Below are 24791 nucleotides of genomic sequence, written 5' to 3'. Positions count from 1 at the left end.
CTCTCTCACTCCCCCGTCTCTCTCTCTCTCTCACTCACTCCCCCGTCTCTCTCTCTCTCTCACTCCCCCGTCTCTCTCTCTCTCTCTCTCTCCCCCGTCTCTCTCTCTCTCTCTCACTCCCCGTCTCTCTCTCTCTCTCTCTCTCACTCCCCCGTCTCTCTCTCTCTCTCTCCACTCCCCCGTCTCTCTCTCTCTCTCACTCCCCCGTCTCTCTCTCTCTCTCTCTCTCTCTCTCTCACACACACTCCCCCGTCTCTCTCTCTCTCTCTCTATCACTCCCCGTCTCTCTCTCTCTCTCTCTCTCTATCACTCCCGTCTCTCTCTCTCTCTCTCTCTCTCTCTCACTCCCCCGTCTCTCTCTCTCTCTCTCTCTCTCTCTCTCACACACACTCCCCCGTCTCTCTCTCTCTCTCTCTATCACTCCCCCGTCTCTCTCTCTCTCTCTCTCTCTCTCTCTCTCACTCCCCCGTCTCTCTCTCTCTCTCTCTCTCTCTCTCACTCCCCCGTCTCTCTCTCTCTCTCTCTCACTCCCCCGTCTCTCTCTCTCTCTCTCTCTCTCTCACTCCCCCGTCTCTCTCTCTCTCTCTCTCTCTCTCTCTCTATCACTCCCCCGTCTCTCTCTCTCTCTCTCTCTCTCTATCACTCCCCCGTCTCTCTCTCTCTCTCTCTCTATCACTCCCCCGTCTCTCTCTCTCTCTCTCTCTCTCTCTATCACTTCCCCGTCTCTCTCTCTCTCTCTCTATCACTTCCCCCTCTCTCTCTCTCTCTCTGTCTATCACTCCCCCGTCTCTCTCTCTCTCTCTCTCTATCACTCCCCCGTCTCTCTCTCTCTCTCTCTCTATCACTCCCCCGTCTCTCTCTCTCTCTCTCTCTCACTCCCCCGTCTCTCTCTCTCTCTCTCTCTCTATCACTCCCCCGTCTCTCTCTCTCTCTCTCACTCCCCCGTCTCTCTCTCTCTCTCCCCCGTCTCTCTCTCTCTCTCCCCCGTCTCTCTCTCTCTCTCCCCCGTCTCTCTCTCTCTCCCCCCCGTCTCTCTCTCTCTCTCCCCCCGTCTCTCTCTCTCTCTCCCCCGTCTCTCTCTCTCTCTCCCCCGTCTCTCTCTCTCTCCCCCGTCTCTCTCTCTCTCTCCCCCGTCTCTCTCTCTCTCTCCCCCGTCTCTCTCTCTCACTCCCCCGTCTCTCACTCCCCCGTCTCTCTGTGTCTGTTAGTTATTGACTCTTGCTTGCTCTCTCATTCTGGATGTTTGGGTGTTGTGTTAGGGAAAGCTGATTAGTGTATCACTGTGTGCTGAGGTGGTCATTATGTGGTGTGTGTGTGTATGCTTGGTATTCCCAGGATTGCTGCTGGGGGCGGGCCACACAGTTCAGTCTCAAGGGTTGTGGACCTTGACCGACCTGTTGATTTGCTGCAAACCAGGAAAGTGTTTGGCGCTGGAGGAGGTGCCAGCTCATAGGGAGTGCCCTGGCTCGCTTTCTTGAAGCACCTGTTTGCTTTCTTGTCCTGAGCCCTCCCGGTGTGCAGTTTGGGAGGTGTCCGATCGCTCCGTGCTGAGCTGTGTTCACTCTGGGTAGAAGTGGGGACTGTGCTGGGGTCTGGGCTTTGTTAAACAGGCCACCTAGGGGGTGGGGAGGGCTAAGGAGAGGGCACTGTCTGTCTGCCTGGACTATGAAAGGGAACGTGCTGCTGGGCCAGCCTGCCCCGTACCCAGCTCACAGAATGGAGGATTGGGAATGTCGGGATTATCGGAGAGTTCCACGCGTAGAGACTGGCTCCCTGACCAGGAACAGTTTGTACCGAAGGACAGCTCCAAGCAGTTTCCGGCACTCTGAGATGGTGCTGCAGAGGAGGCAGGTTCGAGGTGAGGGTTTGACCAACTTTCCACTCTCACATTCTTTCTGAATGTCTGTGTGCCTCTCTGTCTGTCTGTCTGTGTGTGTGTCTCTTTGCCCGTGTGTGTTTCTGCCTCCGTGTATGTGTCTTGCTCCTTTTCATACTGTTTCACAGCTTCTATGAGTGTTTGTTTGTGTCACACACCTACTTGGGTTACTCAGAGCTGCTTAATCCTGTGTGGTGCCAATTTGAAGAGTTTGTTTTTTAAATTGTAACTGGCTCTGCTGGCATTCCCTCCCCCCGCATAAATAAAGTTCTGTTCGAAAGTGCTGCCCTCGCCAAGTTCCTGTCTTCCCTACTGGTGCAGCAATGCCTTGATTTTAAAACTCACTCCATTTTGAAATCCTCCTCTCATCCTGCCCCTCCCTGTCTCTCTAATCGCCCCCAGGCCCCTCTGAGATATCTGCACTCCTCGAATTGCACATCCTGATTTTAGTTAACCCCTCCCATCCTGGGGAGCCCTCTGCTGCCTGACCCCCCCACCCCGAGCTGTGGAATTTCCTCCATCACCAGGTCTCTGATTGCCATGTTTAGCTCAGTGTCGGATTTTGCATTAAATTGGTAGCCATGATTTGGAGGAGCCAGTGTTGGACAGGGGTGGACAAAGTTGAAAATCACATGACACCAGAACTATAACCTGGTGTTGTGACTTTTAGCATTAAATTGGGCTGAAGCTCTTTGGAAGTGCATGGGATTGTAAATGCAAGATGTTTTGCTGTATTTTCTCTTTCCTGTGCATCTTGGATGGATGTGGACCCTGTTCTCCTTCCTCCTCTCTGGTTCCACCTAGATTTGCAGGCCATAGGGGGAGGCAAATTGCCCTACGCTCAGGTCTCATTCTGTCTTTTTATTGCTCCCTTTGTTACCCCAGCCCAGCTCCACCTGTACCTTCTCCAGTCTCTCCTGCAACTACCCCCAATCTGTTCCCCCCTCTTCCCCCACTCCCAGTCTCCCCACTCTGCCTCATTCCTTGGTGTCTGCTCCCAGTTCTCTGTTATTCCTGAACACTGTGGCTCAGTCCAGCATTGATGGCTGACCCATTGCTGGGCTATCACAACAGGGAATGGGCAATGTGGCCACACTGGGGGGTCCCAACCAAAAGCCCCTCCAGGGTGGTTTGGAAGGATGAGGGGGGTAATCTCTTTTGAGGACTCTTCTCATTTTCGCTCAACATTGGCAAATGATGGTGAACACATCTGAGTGCATGAACAATGAGAGGGGAGGCAGTGGGGGAGATGGGGGATATGTGAGGGGCGAGGGTGAGTGTGCAGGGGACAGGGGGTTGAGGGAGTGGGGCCAGGTGTTTGGGCAGGGAAAGAGAGTGAGGGTAACAGGTGGCTATCTGGTCAGCATGGTCGGGTTGGACCGAAGGGTCTGCTTCCGTGCTGTACTGCTCTATAATTTAATATTGAGGGCGAAAGGGGTATGGAGCTGGGGTTGAGGGGGATGGAGGGAGCAAGAGGAGGTTTGTGAAGAACAACTTCTCAGGAAAACACACCAAGATAACAAGGGACTTGCTCAGAAAAGGAGAGAAACAGTGAGTGCGTGAGACAGAGAGAGTTTGAAGTACAAAGGAAGACAGGAGAGTAAACCTTTGGTCACAAAATCTAGGTCACTGCTTGAATGTTTGTGATGTATGACTGGACCTGATTCATTAGAACTCAGGGTGGAGGAGAAAGTATCAACTTCCTGGTATCGCCACCTCCAAGTTTCAGTTGTGCTGAAAGTAAGTCTGGAATCCAGAATCCTGACCGATTTAAATCAGTAGGTGAATGTTACGGAATCACTGACTAACACAGGATAGGAGGGGGGCATTCCAGCCCATCAAGGATCTGCTCGAGGATCCTTTATGTGGGGGGGGGGCATTCCAATTTGTCTGACTCCTCTGCAGCTTTTTGTCTCAAGTATTTGTCCCATTCCCTTTTGGAAAGTTACAATTCCCCAGCAAACCTGTCAGTCGTGTGACTTCCTGTCCCTCAACATTTCTGGCTGTTTGTTTTGCAGGGGGATTTGCACCAGAGCACATCAGTGTACACAGCTCTGTAAATCTGGACATAATTGGGAAAATGAGCTGCTATGGTAATGAGAGAGAGAGAGAGAGCGTGCACTTCCATAGCGTCTTTTGTAAACACGTAGGGCATCACCGAGCCCCTGAAATCCACAGTCTCTGCTCTTCAGGCGCACGCACCACGTGCATAATAACTGGACTCCAGTTTTTTACAGCCCTCACTCCTGTTGTACAGCAGGCCTGTAGAGCTGACTTACATTTCCAATCTCTCTTGTACCCTCCACTCTCCAGCCATTCCAGATCTCTGCATGGCTTCGAGTCCGGCTTCTTGAGAATCCCAGATTTTCTTTGTTCTATCACCTGCAGCCTGTATCCTAATCTCTGGAATTCCCTCCCAAAGCCTCCAGCCTCCCCAGAAAACAGAAATGGTGTGTATAGTAGGCAAATGTGCAGGTGTGGGCACAGTTCACCGGCTAACTCTCTCTGAAAGAGCCAGCACAGGCTGTGAAGGGCTGAATGGTCTTCTCTAAGAGAACTAAAATAACTGTGTGGACTCTGAAAATCTGAAACAAAACAGAAATTGCTGGAAAGGCTCAGCAGGTCTGGGAGCGTCTGTGGAGAGCAATCAGAGTTAATGTTGCTGGTTCAGTGACCCAAGTGAACCTGAAAGATTAACTCTGATTTTCTCGACAGATGCTGCCAGACCTGCTGAGCCTTTCAGCAGTTTTGATCTACTGTATGATTCTGACAGGAGTTAATAACCCAAGAATGCGGCGAGTATATCCAGCAGGGCTTGGAGTGAAAGTAAAAAGGTACCTTGTGCTGTTTAGCGATGCCTAACTCCTGGGGCCTGGTACACTGTGTTCCTGCCTCCTTGACAATCTGCTTTTGAAATCTGATCTCCAAGCTGTTTAAAACTCATGCCTGCACTTAGTATTCATCAGGTGTAATTAATCTTCAAATCCTAACCCACCCCACTACTCATCAGAAAGCAGGAAATGAAGGTCTTTGTTTTGTTCCTCCTACTGCTCTGATGTAGGTTAAGCGGAACAGGCGCAAGTCCTTGCCAGCAACTCTTAATCACCTCTCACTCCCTCCACATGTACCTTCAGCTGCCTGGACCCTCACCTCTGGATGGTGGAGGTGGTGGTGCAGTGGTCATATCACTGGAGTAATAATCCGGAGGGCCAGACTAATACTCTGCAGGCCAGGGTTCAAACTTCCTCCGGTGGTGGAATTTAAATTCAATCAAGAACATCTTTTGTTGTCCACAGGTTGTGGATGTTACCAGCTGAACCAACATTTATTTGCCCATCCCTACTTGTCCTTGAGAAGGCAGTGGTAAGCTGTTTTGTCGATCCATTGCAGTCCATGTGCTGTGGGTAGACCCAATAATGCTATTGGGGAGAGATGTTTGACCCAGTGACACTGAAGGAACAGTGATTTTATATTTCCAAGGCAGGATGGTGAGTGGCTTGTAGGGGAGTTTGTTCGTGGTGGTGTTCCCATGTACCTGCTGCCCTTGTCCTTTGATGCATTTGCCTGTGAGGTTTCTAGGTGCTGTGAGAGGAGTTTGAACTTCTGCAGTACGTCTTGTAGATAGTTAGCAGCAATGTGTACTGAGTATCTGAGCTGGAGAGGGTGAGTGAGGTACCAAGTAAATAGGTTGTTTTTCTCCTGGATGGCGTCGAGCTTCTTTAATATTGTTGGAGCTACACCCATCCAGACAAGTGAGAGTACTCCATCACCATCCTGACTTGTAGATGGTGGACAGGCTTTGGAGAGTCAGGAGGTGACTTTCACACTGGATTCCTAGCATTTGACCTGTTTTTGTATTCCTTCTACGATTAATGCTGATTCCAGCATTTTAGCAGTGCAAGCACCAACAATGGAGTTATGTAACTGAGCATCGAAGGGTATTGGTTACGTTGTCTCTTGCTGGAGATGATCCTTCTCTGCCATTTGTGTGATGCGAATGTTACTTGCCACTTATCAGTCCAGATCTTTCTGCACTTGGACGTGGGCTGCATCAGTACCTGAGGAGTCGTGAGTGCAACTGAAGATTGTGCAATCCTCAGCAAACATCTGCACTTCTGATTTTATGGTGGAAGGAAGGTCATTCATGAAACAGCTGAAGATGTTTGGGGCCTAGGACACTATCCTGAGGAACTCCTGTCAAGATGCCCTGGAACTGAGGTGACTGACCTCCAACCATCTTCCACTGTGCCATGTAAACTCTAACCAGTGGAGAGTTTTTCCTAGCTTCCCATCCTCTCCAGGTTTTTGTTTTAGGATTTCTTGATACAATACTTGGTCAAATGTGGCCTTGATGTCAAGGGCAGTCAGTCATACCTTGCCTTTGGGACTTTTTTTTTTCATCCATGTTTGAACCAAAGCTGTTTTGAAATTGCAAGCTGAGTGACCCTGGTGAACCCAAACTGTGTGTCAGTGAGCAGGTCAGTGTCCTTTCAAGTGCTGCTTAATAGCACTGAGAGCGACACCTTCTGATAGAGAATAGACTGATGGAGCGGTACTTGGCTGGGTTGGATTTGTCCTGTTTTTCATTTACAGGATATGCCTGGGAAATTTTCCACATTGTTGGTAGATACCAGTGTTGTAACTGTACTGGAACAGCTTGGCCAGGGGAGTGGCAAGTTCTAGAGCACAAGTCTAGAATGGGCGGCAATGTGGCTCAATGGTTAGCACTGCTGCCTCATAGCGCCAAAGACCTAGGTTCAATTCTAGCCTCGGGCAACTGTCAGTGTAGAGTTTGCATGTGCTCCCCGCTGTCAGTGTGGGTTTCCTCCTAGTGCTGTAGTTTCCTCCCACAGTCCAAAGATATCTAAGTCAGGTGAATTGGCCATGCCATAATGTTAGGTGCACTAGTCAGAGAGAAATGCGTCTGGATGGGTTACTCTTCAGATGGTCAGTGTGGACTTGTTGGGCTGAAGGGCCTGTTTCCACACTTCAGGGAATCTAACCTGCAGGGAAAGTCTTCAGTACCTTTCCTGGATTATTGACAGGGACTCTGGCCTTTATAGTGTCCAGGGTAATCTGCTGTACTTGCGTGGTCTGACCTGCATGTGACTCCAGACCCACAGCAAAGTGGCTGACTATTCCTCACAGTGACTGAGCAAGCCACTCACTTCACAGTCACTTGAGGATGGACAGTAATTTCTGGCCTTTCCAGCGACACCCACGTCCTTTGAAAGAATGAAGAAATTCACTTTGAAATCTCTCTCTGCTTCTGATTCCTTTTAAACCCTCCTTAAAACCTATCTCTTTGTGACCAAGTCTTCCCTCATGTGAGTCTGTCTAATCTTAGCTGCTAACCACTGCAATGAAACAACTTAGAATGCTTTACAAAACTAAAGGTGTCACATTGTTGTTGAAAGTTGTGACTGGTTGAGCTTGGTTTCTCGCCGATCAGGAAGATGTTTGGATGCTGGCAATCCTGATTGTCTCACTTTCATGTGCCTATGGAACGAGCCGCTGACACCTTTTGTGGTTAGGGTAAAGTGCTGTCACCAGTCTTCCTCTGAGTATTGTAACGGCCTGTTTCCTTAACAGTTCGATGGAGGGTGAACCATTAATGAGTCTGAATAAGAAGAGGAACTTAATAACAACCAAAAGTACTGTGAATGCTGTAAATCAGAAACCAAAGCACACATTGCTGGAAAAACTCAGGTCTGGCAGCATCGGTGAAGAGAAATCAGAGTTAACGTTTCGTGTCCAGTGGCTGTTCCTCAGAACTCAAACCTGCTGAGTTTTTCCAAGAATTCCTGTTGCATGTGAAGATGAGGAAGCTTATTTTGAGATTTTGTTAGGTACAAGATACATTTAACTAGTCAGGTATAATTACTCAAGAATGTCCGAAGCCAAGAGTGAGACATCTGCCCCCGTTGGCATCTTGACCTGGACTCCGAAAGCGCCCAACCTGGTATGCTGTCCAACATGGACCCTGTCAGAACCATTGCTTTATATAACAAGCCTCTCCAATATCAACAAAAGGAGGAAGTCTCACCATCCTGTAGCACTTCTCATTCCTTCAGGATACATTTCACAGCCAATGAAACATGATTGAAATATTGCTACAATGTAGGAAAGGTCAGAGCCATTCCTTTACACAGAAGGATCCCACCAAACATAATACACTGATGGGCGGATCATTTGTTTCTAAGTAATGGTAATTGAGATCTAAGTATTGACCAAGACACCAGGCAGATGCCTCTTCCTCTTCCTTGAAATAGCGTCAAAGGATCTTTTATGTCCCCCTGGTGGGCACGAACTGGCCTCAGTTTAATGTCTCATTTGGATTGTCAGCTGGACTCTGGGCTGAAATCTGAATGCAAATCAGTGACCACTGCCATCGAAAATGGCAAGGGGGTGGTAAATCCACAGAAACCCCACCACCCACTGGTTCCCTTTAAGCCACTCCCCAGCCTCACTTGGCAATATCTCGCCACTCCTTCAGTATCACTGGGTCAGAGTCCTGGAATGCCCTCCCTTGCACTGTGGGTGTGCCTAGACCCCTCACCCTGACCAATCCCAACCGCCCCCAAAAATAAGACTGCAGCAGTTCAAGGTGGTACCCGCCACCAAATTCTCCAGGGCAATTAGAGATGGATATCCTTACCATCGAGTGCAATGAATCCTCACCAACCGCTCTCTGGGATAGTGGGACTGCCCTAGCAGGCGACTGGGCCTGCATTCACTAGACTTTAGAAGAATGAGAGGTGATCTCGTTGAGACTCCTTTCAATTATACAAGGTTCAGCCTGATAGATACAGGAAGGATATTTCCCTCTGCCAGGCTGTGGGTCCAGAGCTAGGGGACACAATCTCAGAATAAGGAGCAGGCTCTATGGGAGATTTAGATAAGGAAGAGCTTGTTTGTTCAGGATGTGGTAAATCTCTAGTGGCCTCTGCCTAGAGGCCAGTGCAAGAACCGTCATTATGTCTAAGACAAATATCTAATTGATAACACTAAGGAATATGGAGACAGTATGGGCATGTGGCATTAAGCAGATGATCAGTGCTTTAATTGAATGGCAGAGCAAACTTGAGATGCTGAATGGCCTACTCCTCCTCTTCCTGTCTTCCCTCACAATCAACCAAAGGCAGTGTGAATTTTCACTGGAATGCTCATGATACACCTGACCATGCCCTACGTTATTAAATTATCCAACACCCAGTGCTGGAGGAGCAAAACCTTCCTCCAGTTAAATAATTTGAAAACAGGAACCATTCTTTTCAGCCTCGGTCTAAATTCCATTCCCTAGCTACCCATTGCACCTGTATCCCTGGTGCTGGTTCAGAGATAATGTCAGTCTAACCCAATTACCATCTCTGATCTCATTTGTGCCATCACCAGGACCACCCATCTCTACCACCTCAATGTTGCCTACTTCTCCCATCTTCATTAACCAAGTGTTGGCTCCCTAATCGGAGGGCTTATCTCCCCCACAGCCGGTTATTCCAGCACATTCACTGGCTGCACTCCCATGTTCTACCCCCTGCAATCCAAGATTCTGCTCCCTCTGCCGTAACATGCAGCCAATCCCATTCCTGACTGCTCACTGACTCACTCAGACTCCCACAGAGGCACTTTTAAAATTCTAATGCCATTGATCAAATCCTTCTATGTCTCTTCCTTCCCCCGCCGCCCCCCCCCCCCCCCCCCCCCCCTCAACCTCTGTAACCTTCTCCAGTCCTACAACCTCCAAGATCCCTAAGGTTCACCAACTCTGGCCTGTTGACTAACCTAACCCCAGTGTTCATTACTGCACCCATGGAGATCATGCCTTTGTCTTGGGGGCCAAGCTCTCGCAATTACTTTGTCCCCCTTGAAGATGTTCCTTTAAAGCCTGCCCTGTTACCTCTAGTGTTCCTTTTGTGTCATATTTTTAAGTGCTCCCAGGATGCTGCAAGACGTCTGCTTCTGTCAAAGACACTATACAAGGATAAGTTGTTGAATGTACTTTGTAAGTGATCTGCGCCCACAGTGTGTGTGCTCCAGAGATACATGCAGGGCCATGGCAGTAACCTGGACTAGCCTCTGTTGATTGAAGCCATGTGAACAAATGTTCCCTCTGCCTCTGATAGCAGGAGTGTAGGGTGTGCCACCTAACTGCTGCTGTTATCAATTGGTCTTATCACAGCAGTTAGACTCTGACAGCGGGCTATTGCCCTGGATTTTTACCAGTCTTTGGGAGGGTGAAGGTAATTTCCCCTTGTGGTTGGAGGAAGCTAGTTGGACTGTTACTGTATGCAGCTGTACTGGTCTGTGTGCAGTGTTCCAGATCAGGTTGTTACAGAATTAGAATTAGATTTTATTCTTATGTGTACTCAGGTGCGAGGATACAGGAGTGCAGTGGAAAGTGTATAATGTCACCATTCCCGACACCATTTTAGACCCTTAGTAGAAAAGTAAGGAAATATAGGGGAAAGTTTAAAGTCCTTCTTAATGTAATGTAGACAAAGGAACAAAGTTAAAAGTTCAACGTTGCAGTCCTTCTCAAGTGCTTAGCCAGGCTGGGCTCTCACTCCCTATAAGGGCTCCATCTCACCACGCTCGATGCCCACGTCAGATGCCGAGAGATCTCAGGCTGCCACTCAGCCTCTTCGAGGTTCCCCTGGACATATGTGTGTGTGTGCTGGAGTGATTCCTGGGAGAGGTTTGTGGAGACACCAGCTGAAACACCAATCCATCTGGGCTGCGATGCCACCTGCGGTTGAGCAGCCTGCAGAGGCCACCTGGAAGAGAGCCAGTTAGATAGGGTGCTACTGAAAGGGAGGCTAATTGCTTGTCATACTGCCCCAGGAGTAGGCTGAAGGTTTCAGTGTATCGGCAGATACCAGTTGATCACTGCCACTACCCTGCAAGGGGAGGAGAGTGGGGGGGGCGCACAGGAGGAGGGTGTTGTGGGGTCGGGGGTGGAGGGCAGTGCATTCAGAAAGAGCCACCTCTGGCTGGTGAGACCGATTGTAATACTTAGGACAACCATTGTCCATGACAATAGGAGAGTCACAGATGTACACGTGGAAACAGACCCTTCGGTCCAACCTGTCCATGCAGGCCAGATACCCTCAATAAATCTAGTCCCATTTGCTAGCACTTGGCCCATATCCCTCATCCCTCTAAACCCTTCCTATTAATGTACCCATTCAGTTGCCTTTTAAATGTTGTAATTGTATCTGCCTCTACCACTTCCTCTGGCAGCTCATTCCTATACACATACCACCCTCTGCGTGAAAGAAGTTACCCCTTAGGTCCCTTTGAATATTTCCCCTATCACCCTAAACCTATGCCCTCTAGTTCTGGACTCCTCCCCCCACCCAGGAAAAAGACCTTGTCTATTTATCCTATCCATGCCCCTCATGATTTTATAAACCTCTGAGGTCACCACTCAGCCTCCAACTCCAGGGAAAACAGCCCTGGTCTACTCAGCCTCTCCCTATTGCTCAAACCCTCCAACTCTCAATCCTACCAAGGCCAGATTGAAACATAACATCAGTGTAACAAGCTACTGAAAGACTTGCATTTGTTGAGCGACTTTCACAAACTCAGCCTGTGCCAGAGCAGTGTGATGTCAATAAATACTCACTTGATCAAAGTTTGGACTCATAATCCAGGCTGACACTTCAGCACAGGGCTGAGGGGGACCCGTCCTGTCAGAGGGTCAGCGCTGAGAGAGCGCCACAATATTGGAGGGTCAGCGCTGAGGCGCACGTGTCCTGTGGGAGGGTCAGTGCCAGGGGAGTGCCGCATTGTTGCACAGGGTCTTTTGAACAAGATGTTAGACCAAAGCACCATCTTTATGCTGAGGTAGATATTAAAGACCTCATGTCGCTTTTGAAAAAGAGCCAGAGTTTCGGGCTGAGAGAGAACAATTCCCCAGCAATAACTCCAGTACAGCCTCTGGCAAGAATGGGAGGATCTTCAAACAAACCTCTTTATTGTAGCCAAAGCCCTAAATGTTTGGGGGACAGCCTTCCACAGGATTGCCTGTAATGTGTAAAGAGGGCTGGAAACGCTGTCCTGCACCAGCTCCTGTATTCTCAAGTGGCCACAAGAGAATAAAGGCAAGCCTTCAAAAGGAGTGTCTGAGTCTTTCTGAAGTGCGGCAGCATTGACATTAACAAACTCATCCCAGTTATTACCAATCATTCAAAATGGTGGCAACCTGTACGTCAAGTTGCATCTTGTGGTGATTCCCAACACCTTAATGAGAATACAGACAGGAAAGGAACTGAATTCTGCAGCCCAGATCCCACTGTCTCATGGGTTGTGAAGGGATAGTTCAAGGGAGATCGAGGATAAAACTGGGGATGTTTAAGCAACTGTGCAAGGTGCTGACGAGACTGCATCTGGTGTACTGAGAGCGGTTTTGGCCTCCATATTTCAGGAAAGAGATTATTTTATTGGAGGCAGATCAGAGCAGTTTTATTAAGACAATCCTCGGTAAGTCAGGGGTTTTCTTTATAATCAAAGCCTAAACAGTTTAGGATTCAACTCAGTGGGGTTTAGAAAAATTAGAGATGATCTCATTGAAACATACAGGATTCTTAAAGGGTTTGAGAGGGTAAATGCTAAGAGGATATTCCCCTCCTGGGAGAGCCTAAGGCCAGAGGGCACAGTCTCAGAATAACGAGGTGCCAAGAGGAATTTGAGTTGTGAGTCAATGGAAGTCCTTCTCACAGAGAGCTGTGCGGGTAGAGTCCTTGTGTATGTTTAAGGCCGAGGTAGATTCTTGATCAGTCGGGAATCTAGGGTTATGGGGAAAACGCAGGAAAGTGGACATAAATCGTGTCAGATCCGCCGTGATCGTATTGAATGACAGAGCAGGCTCGAGGGGCTAAATGGCCAACTCCTGTTCCTATTTCTTATGGTCTTCCATCCTGCTCCTTGTTCTCAAAGATCTGAATCAGTCTGTCTGTCACATGATGACCTACAGCAGAAACCCATAAACTCAAATCAAGGAATAGCTGCCATTGTTGTCTGTAAAGGCTTTTGGATTATGTACTGGTTATGGAAGGTGCTATACAAATGCAAGTGCCTTCTTTCCACATCTTTTTTCACCCCTCCCTCACTCCTTTCATTCCCTGCCCCCAGCTCCCTCCCTGTACCAGATGCCTTTTACTGTTTCTAAAAAAGTGTCCTTGGTAAGGACACTATTTCGCCTAGAATTCCCATGACATCCCCTTGAAATAAAGTCTCAAACTCCTGAACAAAAGGGAGGTTTCTAGGCATCTTGTGTAAGAGGTGGGTGGTTTAGGATGGGTCAATTGTGGAGTTTGACTGATTAGGCTGGGAAAACATTGAAGCTAAGAGATTTGATCTCTGCGTTGGGTACTCTCAAGATCCTGAAGAAGGGCTTATGCCCGAAACGTCGATTCTCCTGTTCCCTGGATGCTGCCTGACCTGCTGCGCTGTTCCAGCAACACATTTTCTACACTCAAGATCAGCAGAGTTTTACTCTGTGACCTAATCTGGCTGTTGATCCTGCAGCTCTAACATTCTCAGGCTTTCCCTGTCTCTCTCATCTCCCTCATACAATCCCCAGGACTGACTGGGTTCATTGCGGCCTCTCCATCATGTGAGGGAGTGTCTTCTGGCTCCCTGCCAGGCTCTGATTTTAAGTTCATAGAAGCATACAGTACAGATGAGACCATTCGCCCATTGTTTCTTCACTGACCAGAGGCTATTCGCAATCTACACTTGTTCCACTTTCCAGCACTAGCGTTGAATGTTATGACAGGCTAGGTGGATTAGCTGTGGGGAATGCAGGGTTACAGGGATCGGATGGGCGGTCTGGGTCTGGTTGGGATGCTGTTCGGAGGGTCAGTGTGGACTCTATGTGCCAAACAACCTGCTTCCAGTGTAGGAATCCTATGAATCCTTGTTTTTCAAATGCTCATCCAAGTACTCTTTAAAGTTTGTGAGGTTTCCTGCTTTAACTGCCCTCCTGGACAGTGCATTCTGCATTCCCACCACCCTCTGGGTGAAACATGTTTACTCAGATCCTCTCTAAATTTCCTGCTATTCACCTTGAACGTGTATCCCTTTGACTGAAGGAGACAGCTGCTTTCTATCCACCCTCTTCATGCCCCTCATAATCTTATACACCTCTATCAGGATCCGCAACCCCCCCCCCTCCCCATAAACTAAAGGAAACAACCCAAGCCTACCCAGCCTTACTTCATTGCTACAGTGCTCAATCCCAGGCAACATTCTGGTGAATCTCCTCTGTAAACCATCTAGTGCAATCACATCCTATCTCTGCATGTTGTGACGGCACACAAAACAAAACTTTTCACTGTATTTAAGTACATGTGACAGCAATAAATCAAACATCACATCACACACCCTTCCCATAGTGAGGTGACCAGCACTGCACACACTCCTCCAGCTGTGACCTAAACCAAAGCCCTGTACAGCTCTCTGTCTTTTATAACTTACATTTGAACTGATAACAGTCATCTTCCCGAGTCCTTGATGCTGAAATTTTAATGACATGGTTAGGAATAATAATCCAGCGAACGAGAGAGTTCCAATCCCACCATCACATTTAAAAGAAAAGATGTTGCTTTTCCCTTGGGCCCCAGAACGCCCCAAAAGCACTTCACAACAAATCAGGTACTACTAGAAGTTTGGTCGTTGCATGTGGGAAACGTGCAGCAGCCAATTTGTGCACAGCAAGGGCTCTCAGTGGAGTTAATTTGTTAGCGTGTCGTTGGCAGAGGGAGACTCCCCTATTCCTGTTGGAAAGAGTGGCCAAGGATCCTTTAACAGAGAGAGTGGGACAGCCCCTCAGCTTGACTCCTCATCTAGGGGACAACATTGCCAGCAGTGTAGCTCCCCCTCCTCAGTACAGCATTGGGCATGACACACCGAGATGTTGTGCTCGGAGGGGTTCTGGAACAAGGATTGGCACGGACAGTGGCTCAGTGGTTAGCACTGCTGCTTCACAGTGTCAGGGACCTGGGTTCGATTCCAGCCTTGGGTGACTCTGTCTGTGTGGAGTTTGCACATTCTCCCTGTGTCTGCGTGTGTTTCCTCCCACAATCCAAAGATGTGCAGGCTGGGTGAATTGGCCATCCTAAGTTGCCCATAGTGTTCAGGGATGTGTAGGTTAGGTGCATTAGTCAGGGGTAAATATAGAGTATTAGGGTAGGGGAATGGGTCTGAGTGGGTCACTCTTCAGAGGGTCAGTGTGGAGCTGTTAGGTCAAATGGCCTGTTTCCACACTGTAGGGAATCCAAGATTGGAAACCTCAGCTTTCAAGTTGGTGTACAGCGCACACCCCACAGCTGTCCCTGGTTACAGTCGAGGTGATTGTACAGTGGGTGCTGTCTTGTGTTTGTCACTTCTTTTGGGTGTAACAAGACGCGCGCAGCAGTATCGTTGGATATTAGTATCAGTTTTCTGTTTTGGAGGAGAATTTCCAGTGGATGGAGTTGACTGTGTGAGTTCAGAGCAACTTCTGTATAACCTGTTTGAATTCTCGAGAGATTTTTGTGATGACTGTGTGTAAGAACCTCCAGCTAATACCTTCTGTGCTCTCTGGAATTTGAAGCAGGCAACGTCAAGTGCACAGTAAAACGTGGACCGGATCCTTGCTGCTGTGGCCACTGAGCATCTCCTGAGTAACTCCTTGCTTTGCGAGCACTGCAGGCTGATTCTCTCGCTCACTCTTTCTCTCTCACACTCTCCCACTCTCTCCCTGTCACTCCCCCTCACTCTCTCACTCCCCCTTTCACTCCCTCTCTCCCCCTTTCACTCCCTCTCTCCCCCTTTCACTCCCTCTCTCCCCCTTTCACTCCCTCTCTCCCCCTTTCACTCCCTCTCTCCCCCTTTCACTCCCTCTCTCCCCCTTTCACTCCCTCTCTCCCCCTTTCACTCCCTCTCTCCCCCTTTCACTCCCTCTCTCCCCCTTTCACTCCCTCTCTCACACACTCACTCCCTCTCTCACACACTCACTCCCTCTCTCACACACACTCCCTCTCTCACACACACACTCCCTCTCTCACACACTCACTCCCTCTCTCACACACTCACTCCCTCTCTCACACACTCACTCTCACTCTGTCTCTCTCACACTGTCCGTGTGTGTGTGTGTCTCTTTCTTTCTTTCTTTCTTTCTTTCTTTCTTCCTCCCTTCCTCCCTTCCTCCCTTCCTCCCTTCCTCCCTTCCTCCCTTCCTCCCTTCCTCCCTTCCTCCCTCCCTCCCTTCCTTCCTCCCTCCCTTCCTTCCTCCCTCCCTCCCTCCCTTCCTTCCTCCCTCCCTTCCTTCCTCCCTTCCTCCCTTCCTCCCTCCCTCCCTTCCTTCCTCCCTCCCTTCCTTCCTCCCTCCCTTCCTCCCTCCCTCCCTTCCTTCCTCCCTCCCTTCCTTCCTCCCTCCCTCCCTTCCTTCCTCCCTCCCTTCCTTCCTCCCTCCCTTCCTTCCTCCCTCCCTCCCTTCCTTCCTCTCTCCCTTCCTTCCTCTCTCCCTTCCTTCCTCTCTCCCTTCCTTCCTCTCTCCCTTCCTTCCTCTCTCCCTTTCTTCCTCTCTCCCTTCCTTCCTCTCTTTCTTTCTCTCACTCACACTCACAGTGTCTGTCTCTCTGTCACACACACTCTGTCTCTGTTGTCCGGCTGCACTGTGGAGGTGCTCTCATTCAGATGAGTGATGTTAAACCGAGGAGACCAGTTGCCTCCTCTTTAGAGGATGTAAAAGATCCTATAAACACTATTTCACAAAAGGGCAGAGAAACTCTCCAGCATCTTACAACCTAAAAAAAGTCAAGTGTGATGCTGGGGAAGTACAGCGGGTCATGGAGCAGGAGAATCGACGTTTCGGGCATAAGCCCTTCTTCAGGAATGTGGCTTGTGGGCTGAGAGATAAATGGGTGGGGAGGAAGGGAGCTGAAAATGCGATAGGGAGATGAAGGAGAAGGTGATATGTCGGAGAGGAGGGAGGAGCGGATAGATGTGAAAGGTGATGGACAGGTCAAGAGGGCAGTGCCAAGTTGAGGCTTGGGACTGGGATAATGGGGGTGGGGGGCGGGCAATGCAACAGGATAGAAGCCCCCGGTCCTAATCTTCCACCCCGCCAACCTCCACATACATCACATCATTGCCACTTGCGCCACCTACAAATAGATTCCACCAGTAGGGATATATTTCCCTCTCCACCCCTATCAGCATTCAGAAGACCATTCCCTCCGCGACTCCCTTGCCAGAACCACCTTCCCCCAACACCTCACTCCCGGCGCCTGCGACCACACTCCCTCTCCCCACCTCTTTTTCTCCCCCACACCCACACCCCCACTCCTACCTCCACCGCTGTCCAAGGCCCCAAATGATGCTTCCACATCCAACAGAAATTTACTTGTACCTCCTCCAATGTCATCTACTGTATCCATTGCACCCGATACTGTCTCCTCTACATCGGGGAGTCAGGATGCCAACTTGCGGATCATTTCAGAGAACATCTCTGGGATACCCCCACCAACCAATCCCACCACCCTATGACTGAACACTTCAACTCCTCCAAAGATATGCAGGTCCAGGGCTGCCTCCACCACCAAACCCTTACCACTCGATGCCTGGAGGAAGAACGCCTCATCTTCCACCTTGGGACCCTGCAACCACACTGGATTAATGTGGATTTCACCAATTTCTTCATTTCCCCTCCCTCCACGTTATCCCAGTCCCAAGCCTCCAACTCTGTACCCCACCCTCCTGACCTGTCTGTCATTTTCCCCATCCATCTACTCCATCCTCTTTTCCAACCTATCACCTTCTCCCCCCACCTTCATCTACCTGTTGCATTCTCAGCTATCTCTCAGCCCTCTGGCCCACAAGCCTCATTCCTGATGCAGGGCTTATGCCCGAAACATCAACTCTCCTGCTCCTCAGATGCTGCCTGACTTGCTGTGCTTTTCCAGCACTCCACCCTCGTCAATAATCAGGACCCAGTGTTTTAAGAGGCCCCACTGTACTCAGGCTGGGGCTAGGGGTGCAGAGCCAGGAATCTGGGCCATGAGTAACACTGGGACCCAGGATTTCAGTCCCTCCATCTCAGCAGCGATTCTGAGGCCTAGGGGAGCAGGAGGGTCTGATATTCCTGAGACCCAGGTGGGTGGAGGAAAGGATTACTGAGAAATTTTCCAACTCCTCCAGGAATCCCGGACTCCAGGTTTTCAGTGGCTCCAACAGCCTGTGACTCTCACTGGGTTTCCCTTTATTCAAATGCTAATGTCACCTCTGCAGTTAGTCAGTAGTGGGAGGCCTGAGTGAGTGGTCGGAGGGGCGGGGGTGTGTGCAGAGTGTGTGTTGGTGGGTGCAGCCGAGAGGCCATTTTTGAAACTGCCAGTCACCAGTACGAAGAAAAGACACAGCATCCAAGGTCAACTCAGTGGTCTGTGAGTAAAAGGACAGGACACTGGGTTAGTGTGGGCCAGGGGCTGTTCATCTCCAGGCTGGGGTCTGAGTTGTACCAGAGGAGAGAGAGAGTGGGTGTGTGGGAAGAGAGATGATGGTGTGTGAGGGTGAGCCAGCTAAAGCCCATCCTTTTATCCAAATTGTCCAACTGAATCATTTCTTTCTTCTTCACTTTTGTTTTATTCGATTGATCTTGCCTCCTTGTGACATCTGTGTCTTGTCCCTTCCCAGTTCAGTGTTTGACACAGCATCACTATACAACCTCACTCTTACCCCCCCCCCCCTCCCCCGCCAAATCCGAGCTCACTCCTTGCCCTCTTCACACCCCGCTTTCTGGATTTTCTTTCCCACAGTGTGACCCCTTTTCGAGGTTTGCGAGCTGAGGGAGGGAATGTGGAGCAGGGACACCAGTTTCCTCTGATGTGATTCAGTCTGAGGGAGCAGAGAAACTGAGAGATGAGGTTGGATTGTGGAGAGGAACTCTCGACAATCCCCTAGGGGAAAAGAACGGGCTGGTTTATCGCCTCACTGACAATTCCCTGGCAGCAGCATTGTTGGTGAAGGTGTGGGATCATTTATGGCAAAGGAGGAAGAAAGGTGAGGCCAGTCTCCATGGCAACTTCCTCTGAGGTTGTGACCCCCAACTTTCAGCTTGGAACCTCGCTTGGGGGTCCTGAGCTTTCAGTTGGAGCACTGCAGTATTGCCTCCTCCCAAACTGATTGTTAGGATCTTGACTTTCGATTGTGGTGGATGGAGCTGCATTCACTCAGGCAAGTAGGGGGGAGTATTCCATCATACTCCTGACTTGTGCCTTGTAGATGGTAGGTAAGGTCTTGGGGAGTCCGGAGAAGAGTTACGGCAAAATGCCCAACCTCAGACCTGTTCATATAGCCACAATATTTATATTTGACAAACCTTTGCCTTAAGGGAGGTCCTCAGCTCACTAACATATATATATTATATAATTTAAACAATAAATAACACCAGTGAGTTAATGATTCTGTATATGTAGAATATATAGTTGATCAATTTAATAAGGCTTCTATTGAATGAATCGTTTTGAGAATGTTAGTGACCGTTGAGAATTAGAGACTAAAGTTTGATTTTTTTTGAGAGAATTTATGAGGTACCATTTTTCATCTGAAATTTTAGGAATTAACAGATTTTGGGAAAGTGAATCCAGAACCTGGAAGGAATTTGTGGATAATCTGTTGCCCACACCTGACATTCCAAGTCTGAGCATGGAGGGCGGGTGGGGGTGGTGTCCATAATGTGTACGTGGAGGGGTGCGGGAGGGTGTGCCAATGCTTGTTCGTATATTCAGAGGCCCCTGTGTGTACAGGGTCACACAAACAGACCCCAACATATGAGCTCAGATGTACTGATTATTGCGTATACTGGGTCATGTGCTGATACCTGCATATGCAAGCTCACATGCACAGATGTCTGCATATACAGGGTCACACATATGGATACCTGCATATATAAGTTCACACACAGACACCTGAATATACACACTAATACATACAGAAGCCAGCACTTAGAAGCTCAGCTCCCCAGCCACCTTCATATACAGGGTCGCAGTTACCCGCATGTACAAGCTCAGATGCGCAGACCCCTGCAAGTACAGGGATCACACACACACATCTACATACAAGCTTAGACAGACAGACAGACAGACACCTGCATTTGTAGGATCACACGCACAGATGCCTGTATTTCCAGCTGTCTCGAGTTCACACCTGCAGTAGCGTGTGCACATATACACTCCCACATGTGCATGATCACACAGGCACTTGTTTACTCTTTCGTGGGATGTGGGTGTTGCTGGTAAGATCAGTTGTTCCCTGACCCTAATTGCCCAAGACCAGTGTGGCTTGCTCAGCCCTTCCTGAGGGCAGTTGGGAGTCAACTGCATACTTGTTGATGCATGTTTGTTGATCCACAGTGTGATCTGCTGGTGTGGCAGATAGATGTGACAAGGTGCCTGAGATCCTTGACTACTAGGTGGAGCAGGCTTGAGCTTCACCTGGGGCCGAGTGGAGCTTAGCCATTTCCTCTGGTGTGACTCAACCCCACGTCATTCAGCCCGAGGGAGCAGAGAAACTGAGAGATGAGGTTGGATTGTGGAGAGGAACTCTCGATAATCCCCTAGGGGAAAAGAACGGGCTGGTTTACCGCCTCACTGACAATTCCCTGGCAGCAGCATTGTTGGTGAAGGTGTGGTTTGGACTGGGATGTTGTGTTGTTCTTGTAGACAATGTGTGTGTGTGTAAACATCCATTGCCTCTTCTCTTTTTTTTACTGCAGACTCCTCGGGAATCAGTGGGCACATTTAAATGGCGGCATAGTGGCTCAGTGGTTAGCACAGCTGCTTCACAGCGCCACGGCCCTGGGTTTGATTCCAGCCTCGGGGGACTATCTCTGGAGTTTGCACATTGTCCCCATGTCTGTGTGGGTTTCCTCCCAGGTGTTCCAGTTTCCTCCCACAGTCCAAAGATGTGTGGGTTAGGTGAACTGGCCATGCTAAATTGCCCATTGTGTTCAAGGGTGTGTACATTAGGTGCATTAGTCATGGGAAATGTAAAGTAATAGAATGGGTCTGGGTGGGATAGTCTTCAGAGGGTTGGTGTGGACTTGTTGGGCTGAATGGCCTGTTTCCACACTGTAGGAATTCTATGGTACTATGATAACATGTTGTAACAAGTGCATTTATATAGCACTTCTGATGTACAAAACATTCTAAAATGACTCATGGGAGTGAGTTCCAGAGCTTCGAGCCCAAGCAGCTGAGGGTGAAGGTACCAGTGGTGAAGCAGTTGTAATTGGACATGCGCAAGGTCAGAATTTGAGGAGTGCAGATATTTTGGCAGGTTATGGAGCTGGAGCAGAGATGACTCAGATAGTAAGACAGAGTGAGGAGCAAGGATATGGATTTTGAAATTATGGCGTTGCTTTAATTGGAGTTCAGTGAGCACAGGGATGAGGGGTGACAGCGCTCGGTGCAGGTGAGGATGTAGTGACAGCACATTCTGAAATTCAGAACGAGAGAGGCCAGCTAGGATCCTTGAGAGAACAGTTATCTCCGGAGTTATCCGACTTCTAAGTACCAGAGGTTCCTTATACTTCTATCTCCTCCGTCAGGACATCCCTCAAAAACAACCTTTTGGACCAAGCTATCAGTCACTCGTCCCGATTATATCTTTACGTGGCTTGGCACGGTGGCTCAGTGGTTAGCACTGTTGCTTCACAACGCCAGGGACCCAGGTTCAATTCCTGCCTCACGTGACTGTCTGTGTGGAGTTTGCACATTCTCCCCGTGTCTGCGTGGGTTTCTTCCGGGTGCTCCGGTTTCCTCCCACAGTCCAAAGATGTGAAGGTCAGGTGAATTGGCCGTGGTAAATTGCTCTTGGTGTGAGGTGCATTAGTCAGGGGTAAATGTAGGGGAATGGGTCTGGGTGGGTTGCTCTTCGGAGGGTTGGTGTTGGGCTGAAGGGCCTGTTTCTACACTGGAGGGAATCTAATCTAATCTAAAAAAAATCTGACAATACTTGTGTGTGAAGCATCTCAGAGCCTTCATACATTAAAGGCACTATGTGAATTCAAGTTTTTGTTGGATCTGTTGATGGTGTGAGGTGGAATTACTGTTGAGTAGCAGTCCTGGGGTATAACTGCTAGCTATAGTCTCAGTCTGTCTCTGTGGTGACAAATGCCCACCTCAGAAAAGTGGTCCTGGCCCGGAAACTGAGGAGTGAGTTGTTTTTTTTAATGTTAGTACTGAGCTCTGTGTTTCTATCCAGGAATTCCAATCCCAGCTCCTTCAGAAATGTGGGGTATGGACAGAGGTATATTCAGGACAGAAGGGGAGGGGCTGAGTGGAATCTTGTTGGGGTTGGGAATTTGGGGTCTGGTCAAGGGTTCGGGGGCAGGGGTGTAGGATTGGTGATTTGAGAAGATGTTGGCTTACTAATTACCAGGAGAAAGTGAGGATTGCTGATGGAGGTCAGGGTCAAAATGTGTGGCGCTGGAAAAGGACAGCAGGTCAGGCAACATCTGAGGAGCCAGGAGAGTTGATGTTTCTGATGAAGAGCTTCTGCTCGAAATGTCAATTCTCCTGCTCCTTGGATGCTGCCTGACCTGCTGTGCTTTCCCAGCGCCACACTTTTTGACTTTTAATAGTTATCAGGAGTTACACTTTTCTGTCTGACTTCTGCATTACTATGAGCTTAACAGAAGCAGATCCTTCCAGCTTTTCTGGCATTTAAAGGGGTGCAGGGAAATTACCTGTCAGAATCAGCAGTTTCCTGTGTAATTTCCACAGACTGTGCTGCATCTGGGGTTCCACAGGTCCCAACATGAGACTGCAGTCTGCACAGCTCCAATAACATGGGAATATCCTGGCCCAGCTTATGTTTTTAAACGCATCTCTCCCAGCGGCACAAGATTGTGGTTTAACAGTAGTGGGGGTGGTCTGTTTAACCCTTTCCTTTCCTCAATCAGTCATTACACTGACTGTGGGACAGGCTGGTCTCAGCTGTGTACCACCACTGCCACAGGATATGAACACACCACCTCATTGCCACCCACTGCTCACCTTCCTTCGGATGCCTGGTAACCCGCAGACCCACCTCACGCTCAGAAGAGCAACACCTCTTGTGGAACTGGTTTGATTGGTTCTCGAAGGGAGGACGAGAGCTCAAGTCTTAACGTGTTTCTGCTCAAGAACCACTCCCAAAGACGGCTGCTCGTTTTCCCCATTCCCTGCTGGTTGGTATTACACAACAAGAGCACCGCATTTGTTTAGTGCCTTTTAACATGAGCAAACAGCATCCCATGGTACATAATTAGACACCTAGCCAAAGAGGAAAGCTTTTATTCCTTTAGCACCGCAGGACTTCATGCTGTTGGTTACAGCCAGGACCGTAAGTGTTGTAGCTTTTATTTACTCTTTCAGAAAATGTAGATATTGTGGCTGGGCCAGCATTTATCGCTCTTCTTGAATTGCCTTTGAGAAGGTGGTGATGAGCTGTCTTCTTGAACTGCTGCAGTCCATGTGCTCTATTTAGACCCACGATGCTGTTAGAGAGGGTGTTGCAGGATTTTGACCCAGCAACCCTGAAGGAATGCTGATCAGTTTCCACATGAGGATGGTGATTGGCTCGGTGGGGAGCTTGCAAGTGGTGGTGGTCCCACTGCCCTTACCCCCCCTTCCCCAGATGGTAGTGGGCGTGGGATTTGGAAGGCACTGTCTCAGGATCCCTGGTGAGGAGTTGTAGTGCATCTTGTGGGTGGTACACACCTGATACTGAGCATCAGTGGGGTGTAGGGAGTGAATGCTGAAGAAGGTGGGTGTGTTGTGTGTCACAGGGAGTAGGGGGTGCTGCTTTCTCCTGGATTGTGGGCAGCAGCTTGAGTATTGTTGGAGCTGCACTCATCCAGGCAAGTGGGAACTGTGCCATCCCACTCCTGCCTTCTAGATGATGAATACGCTTTGTGGGTTAGGAGGTGAGTTGCTCAGTGTTCCCAGCCTCTGAGCTGCTCTTGTAGCCATTGTATTTATGTGGCTGTTAGTCCCCAGGCCGGTTGGAGTGGGGGATTCAGTGATGGTTATGCCATTGAATGTCAAGGAGAGATGGTTAGATACTCTCTCTTGACAGAGCCTTTCACTCGTGTGATGCAATTGTTCATTGTCAGTCATCAGCCTGAACCTGGATGTTATCCAGGGCTTGCAGCATATGGACAAGTTGTTGTGATACCTAGGGGCAGAGTGACTTAGTGACTGTTGAATTGTTCTGCTGTGTATCCTGGGTAGCTGTTCAATTTGGAGGCAGCCAATCAGGCCCTCAAACCTGTTCTGCCATTCATTTAGATTTTAAACTGAACTTTGCATTGATACAGTACTTCTTATGACCTTTGATGTCTCTGTTTTACAATTAATTATTTTTTTAAGTGGGAAACACAGCCAGTTTGCTCATAATGAGCTCCCAGACACAACAATATAGCAATGACCAATTAGTTTGTTTTCATGACATTGGCAGCATTTAGATTAGATTAGATTACTTACAGTGTGGAAACAGGCCGTTCAGCCCAACAAGTCCACACCGATCCTCTGAAGAGCAACCCACCCACAGTTTACTGTGGAGAAGCTAGAGAACTTGGGGTAAATAAATAACCACATCTTGAAAAATTGTCCATATTACAGAGGAGGTGGTGCTGGATGTGTTAAAATGCATAAAGGTGGGGAAATCCTTCGGACCTGATCAGGTGCACCATAGAACTCTGTGGGAAGCAAGGGAAGTGATTGCTGGGCCTCTTTGCTGAGATATTTGCACGATTGGTACCTCACAGGTGAGGTACCGGAATGCTCAAGGTTGGCTAATGTGGTGCCTATTTAAGAAAGGTGCCTGTTTAAGGAAAAGCCAAGGAACTATAGACCAATGAGCCTAACATCAGTGGTGGACAATT

At 49.0% G+C, this 24791-nt stretch overlaps 1 protein-coding gene across 7 annotated transcripts in view; it reads left to right on the top strand.

Moving 5' to 3' along the window:
- Positions 1–24791, top strand: part of dnmbp (dynamin binding protein) — a 108498-nt gene that overhangs the window by 51668 nt on the left and 32039 nt on the right. The window contains exon 1 of one of the 7 annotated variants that reach the window (XM_087998777.1): positions 1287–1858. The exons of 3 other annotated variants lie outside the window; for them this stretch is intronic. In XM_087998777.1, coding sequence (XP_087854903.1) covers positions 1666–1858 — 193 coding nt within the window. In that variant the 5' untranslated portion in view covers positions 1287–1665. Of the gene's footprint in view, positions 1–1286; positions 1859–18285; positions 18307–23119; positions 23249–24791 lie in introns of those variants that run through there. 3 more of the 7 variants (XM_087998781.1, XM_087998780.1, XM_087998778.1) reach the window with 3 other exon arrangements.

Source organism: Chiloscyllium plagiosum, unplaced genomic scaffold, assembly GCF_037043375.1.
Source record: "Chiloscyllium plagiosum isolate Xiang-an unplaced genomic scaffold, Cpla_swu_hap1 HiC_scaffold_22, whole genome shotgun sequence".
NCBI classification, from domain to species: domain Eukaryota; kingdom Metazoa; phylum Chordata; class Chondrichthyes; order Orectolobiformes; family Hemiscylliidae; genus Chiloscyllium; species Chiloscyllium plagiosum.
This window is presented reverse-complemented; position numbering and strand designations above follow the sequence as displayed.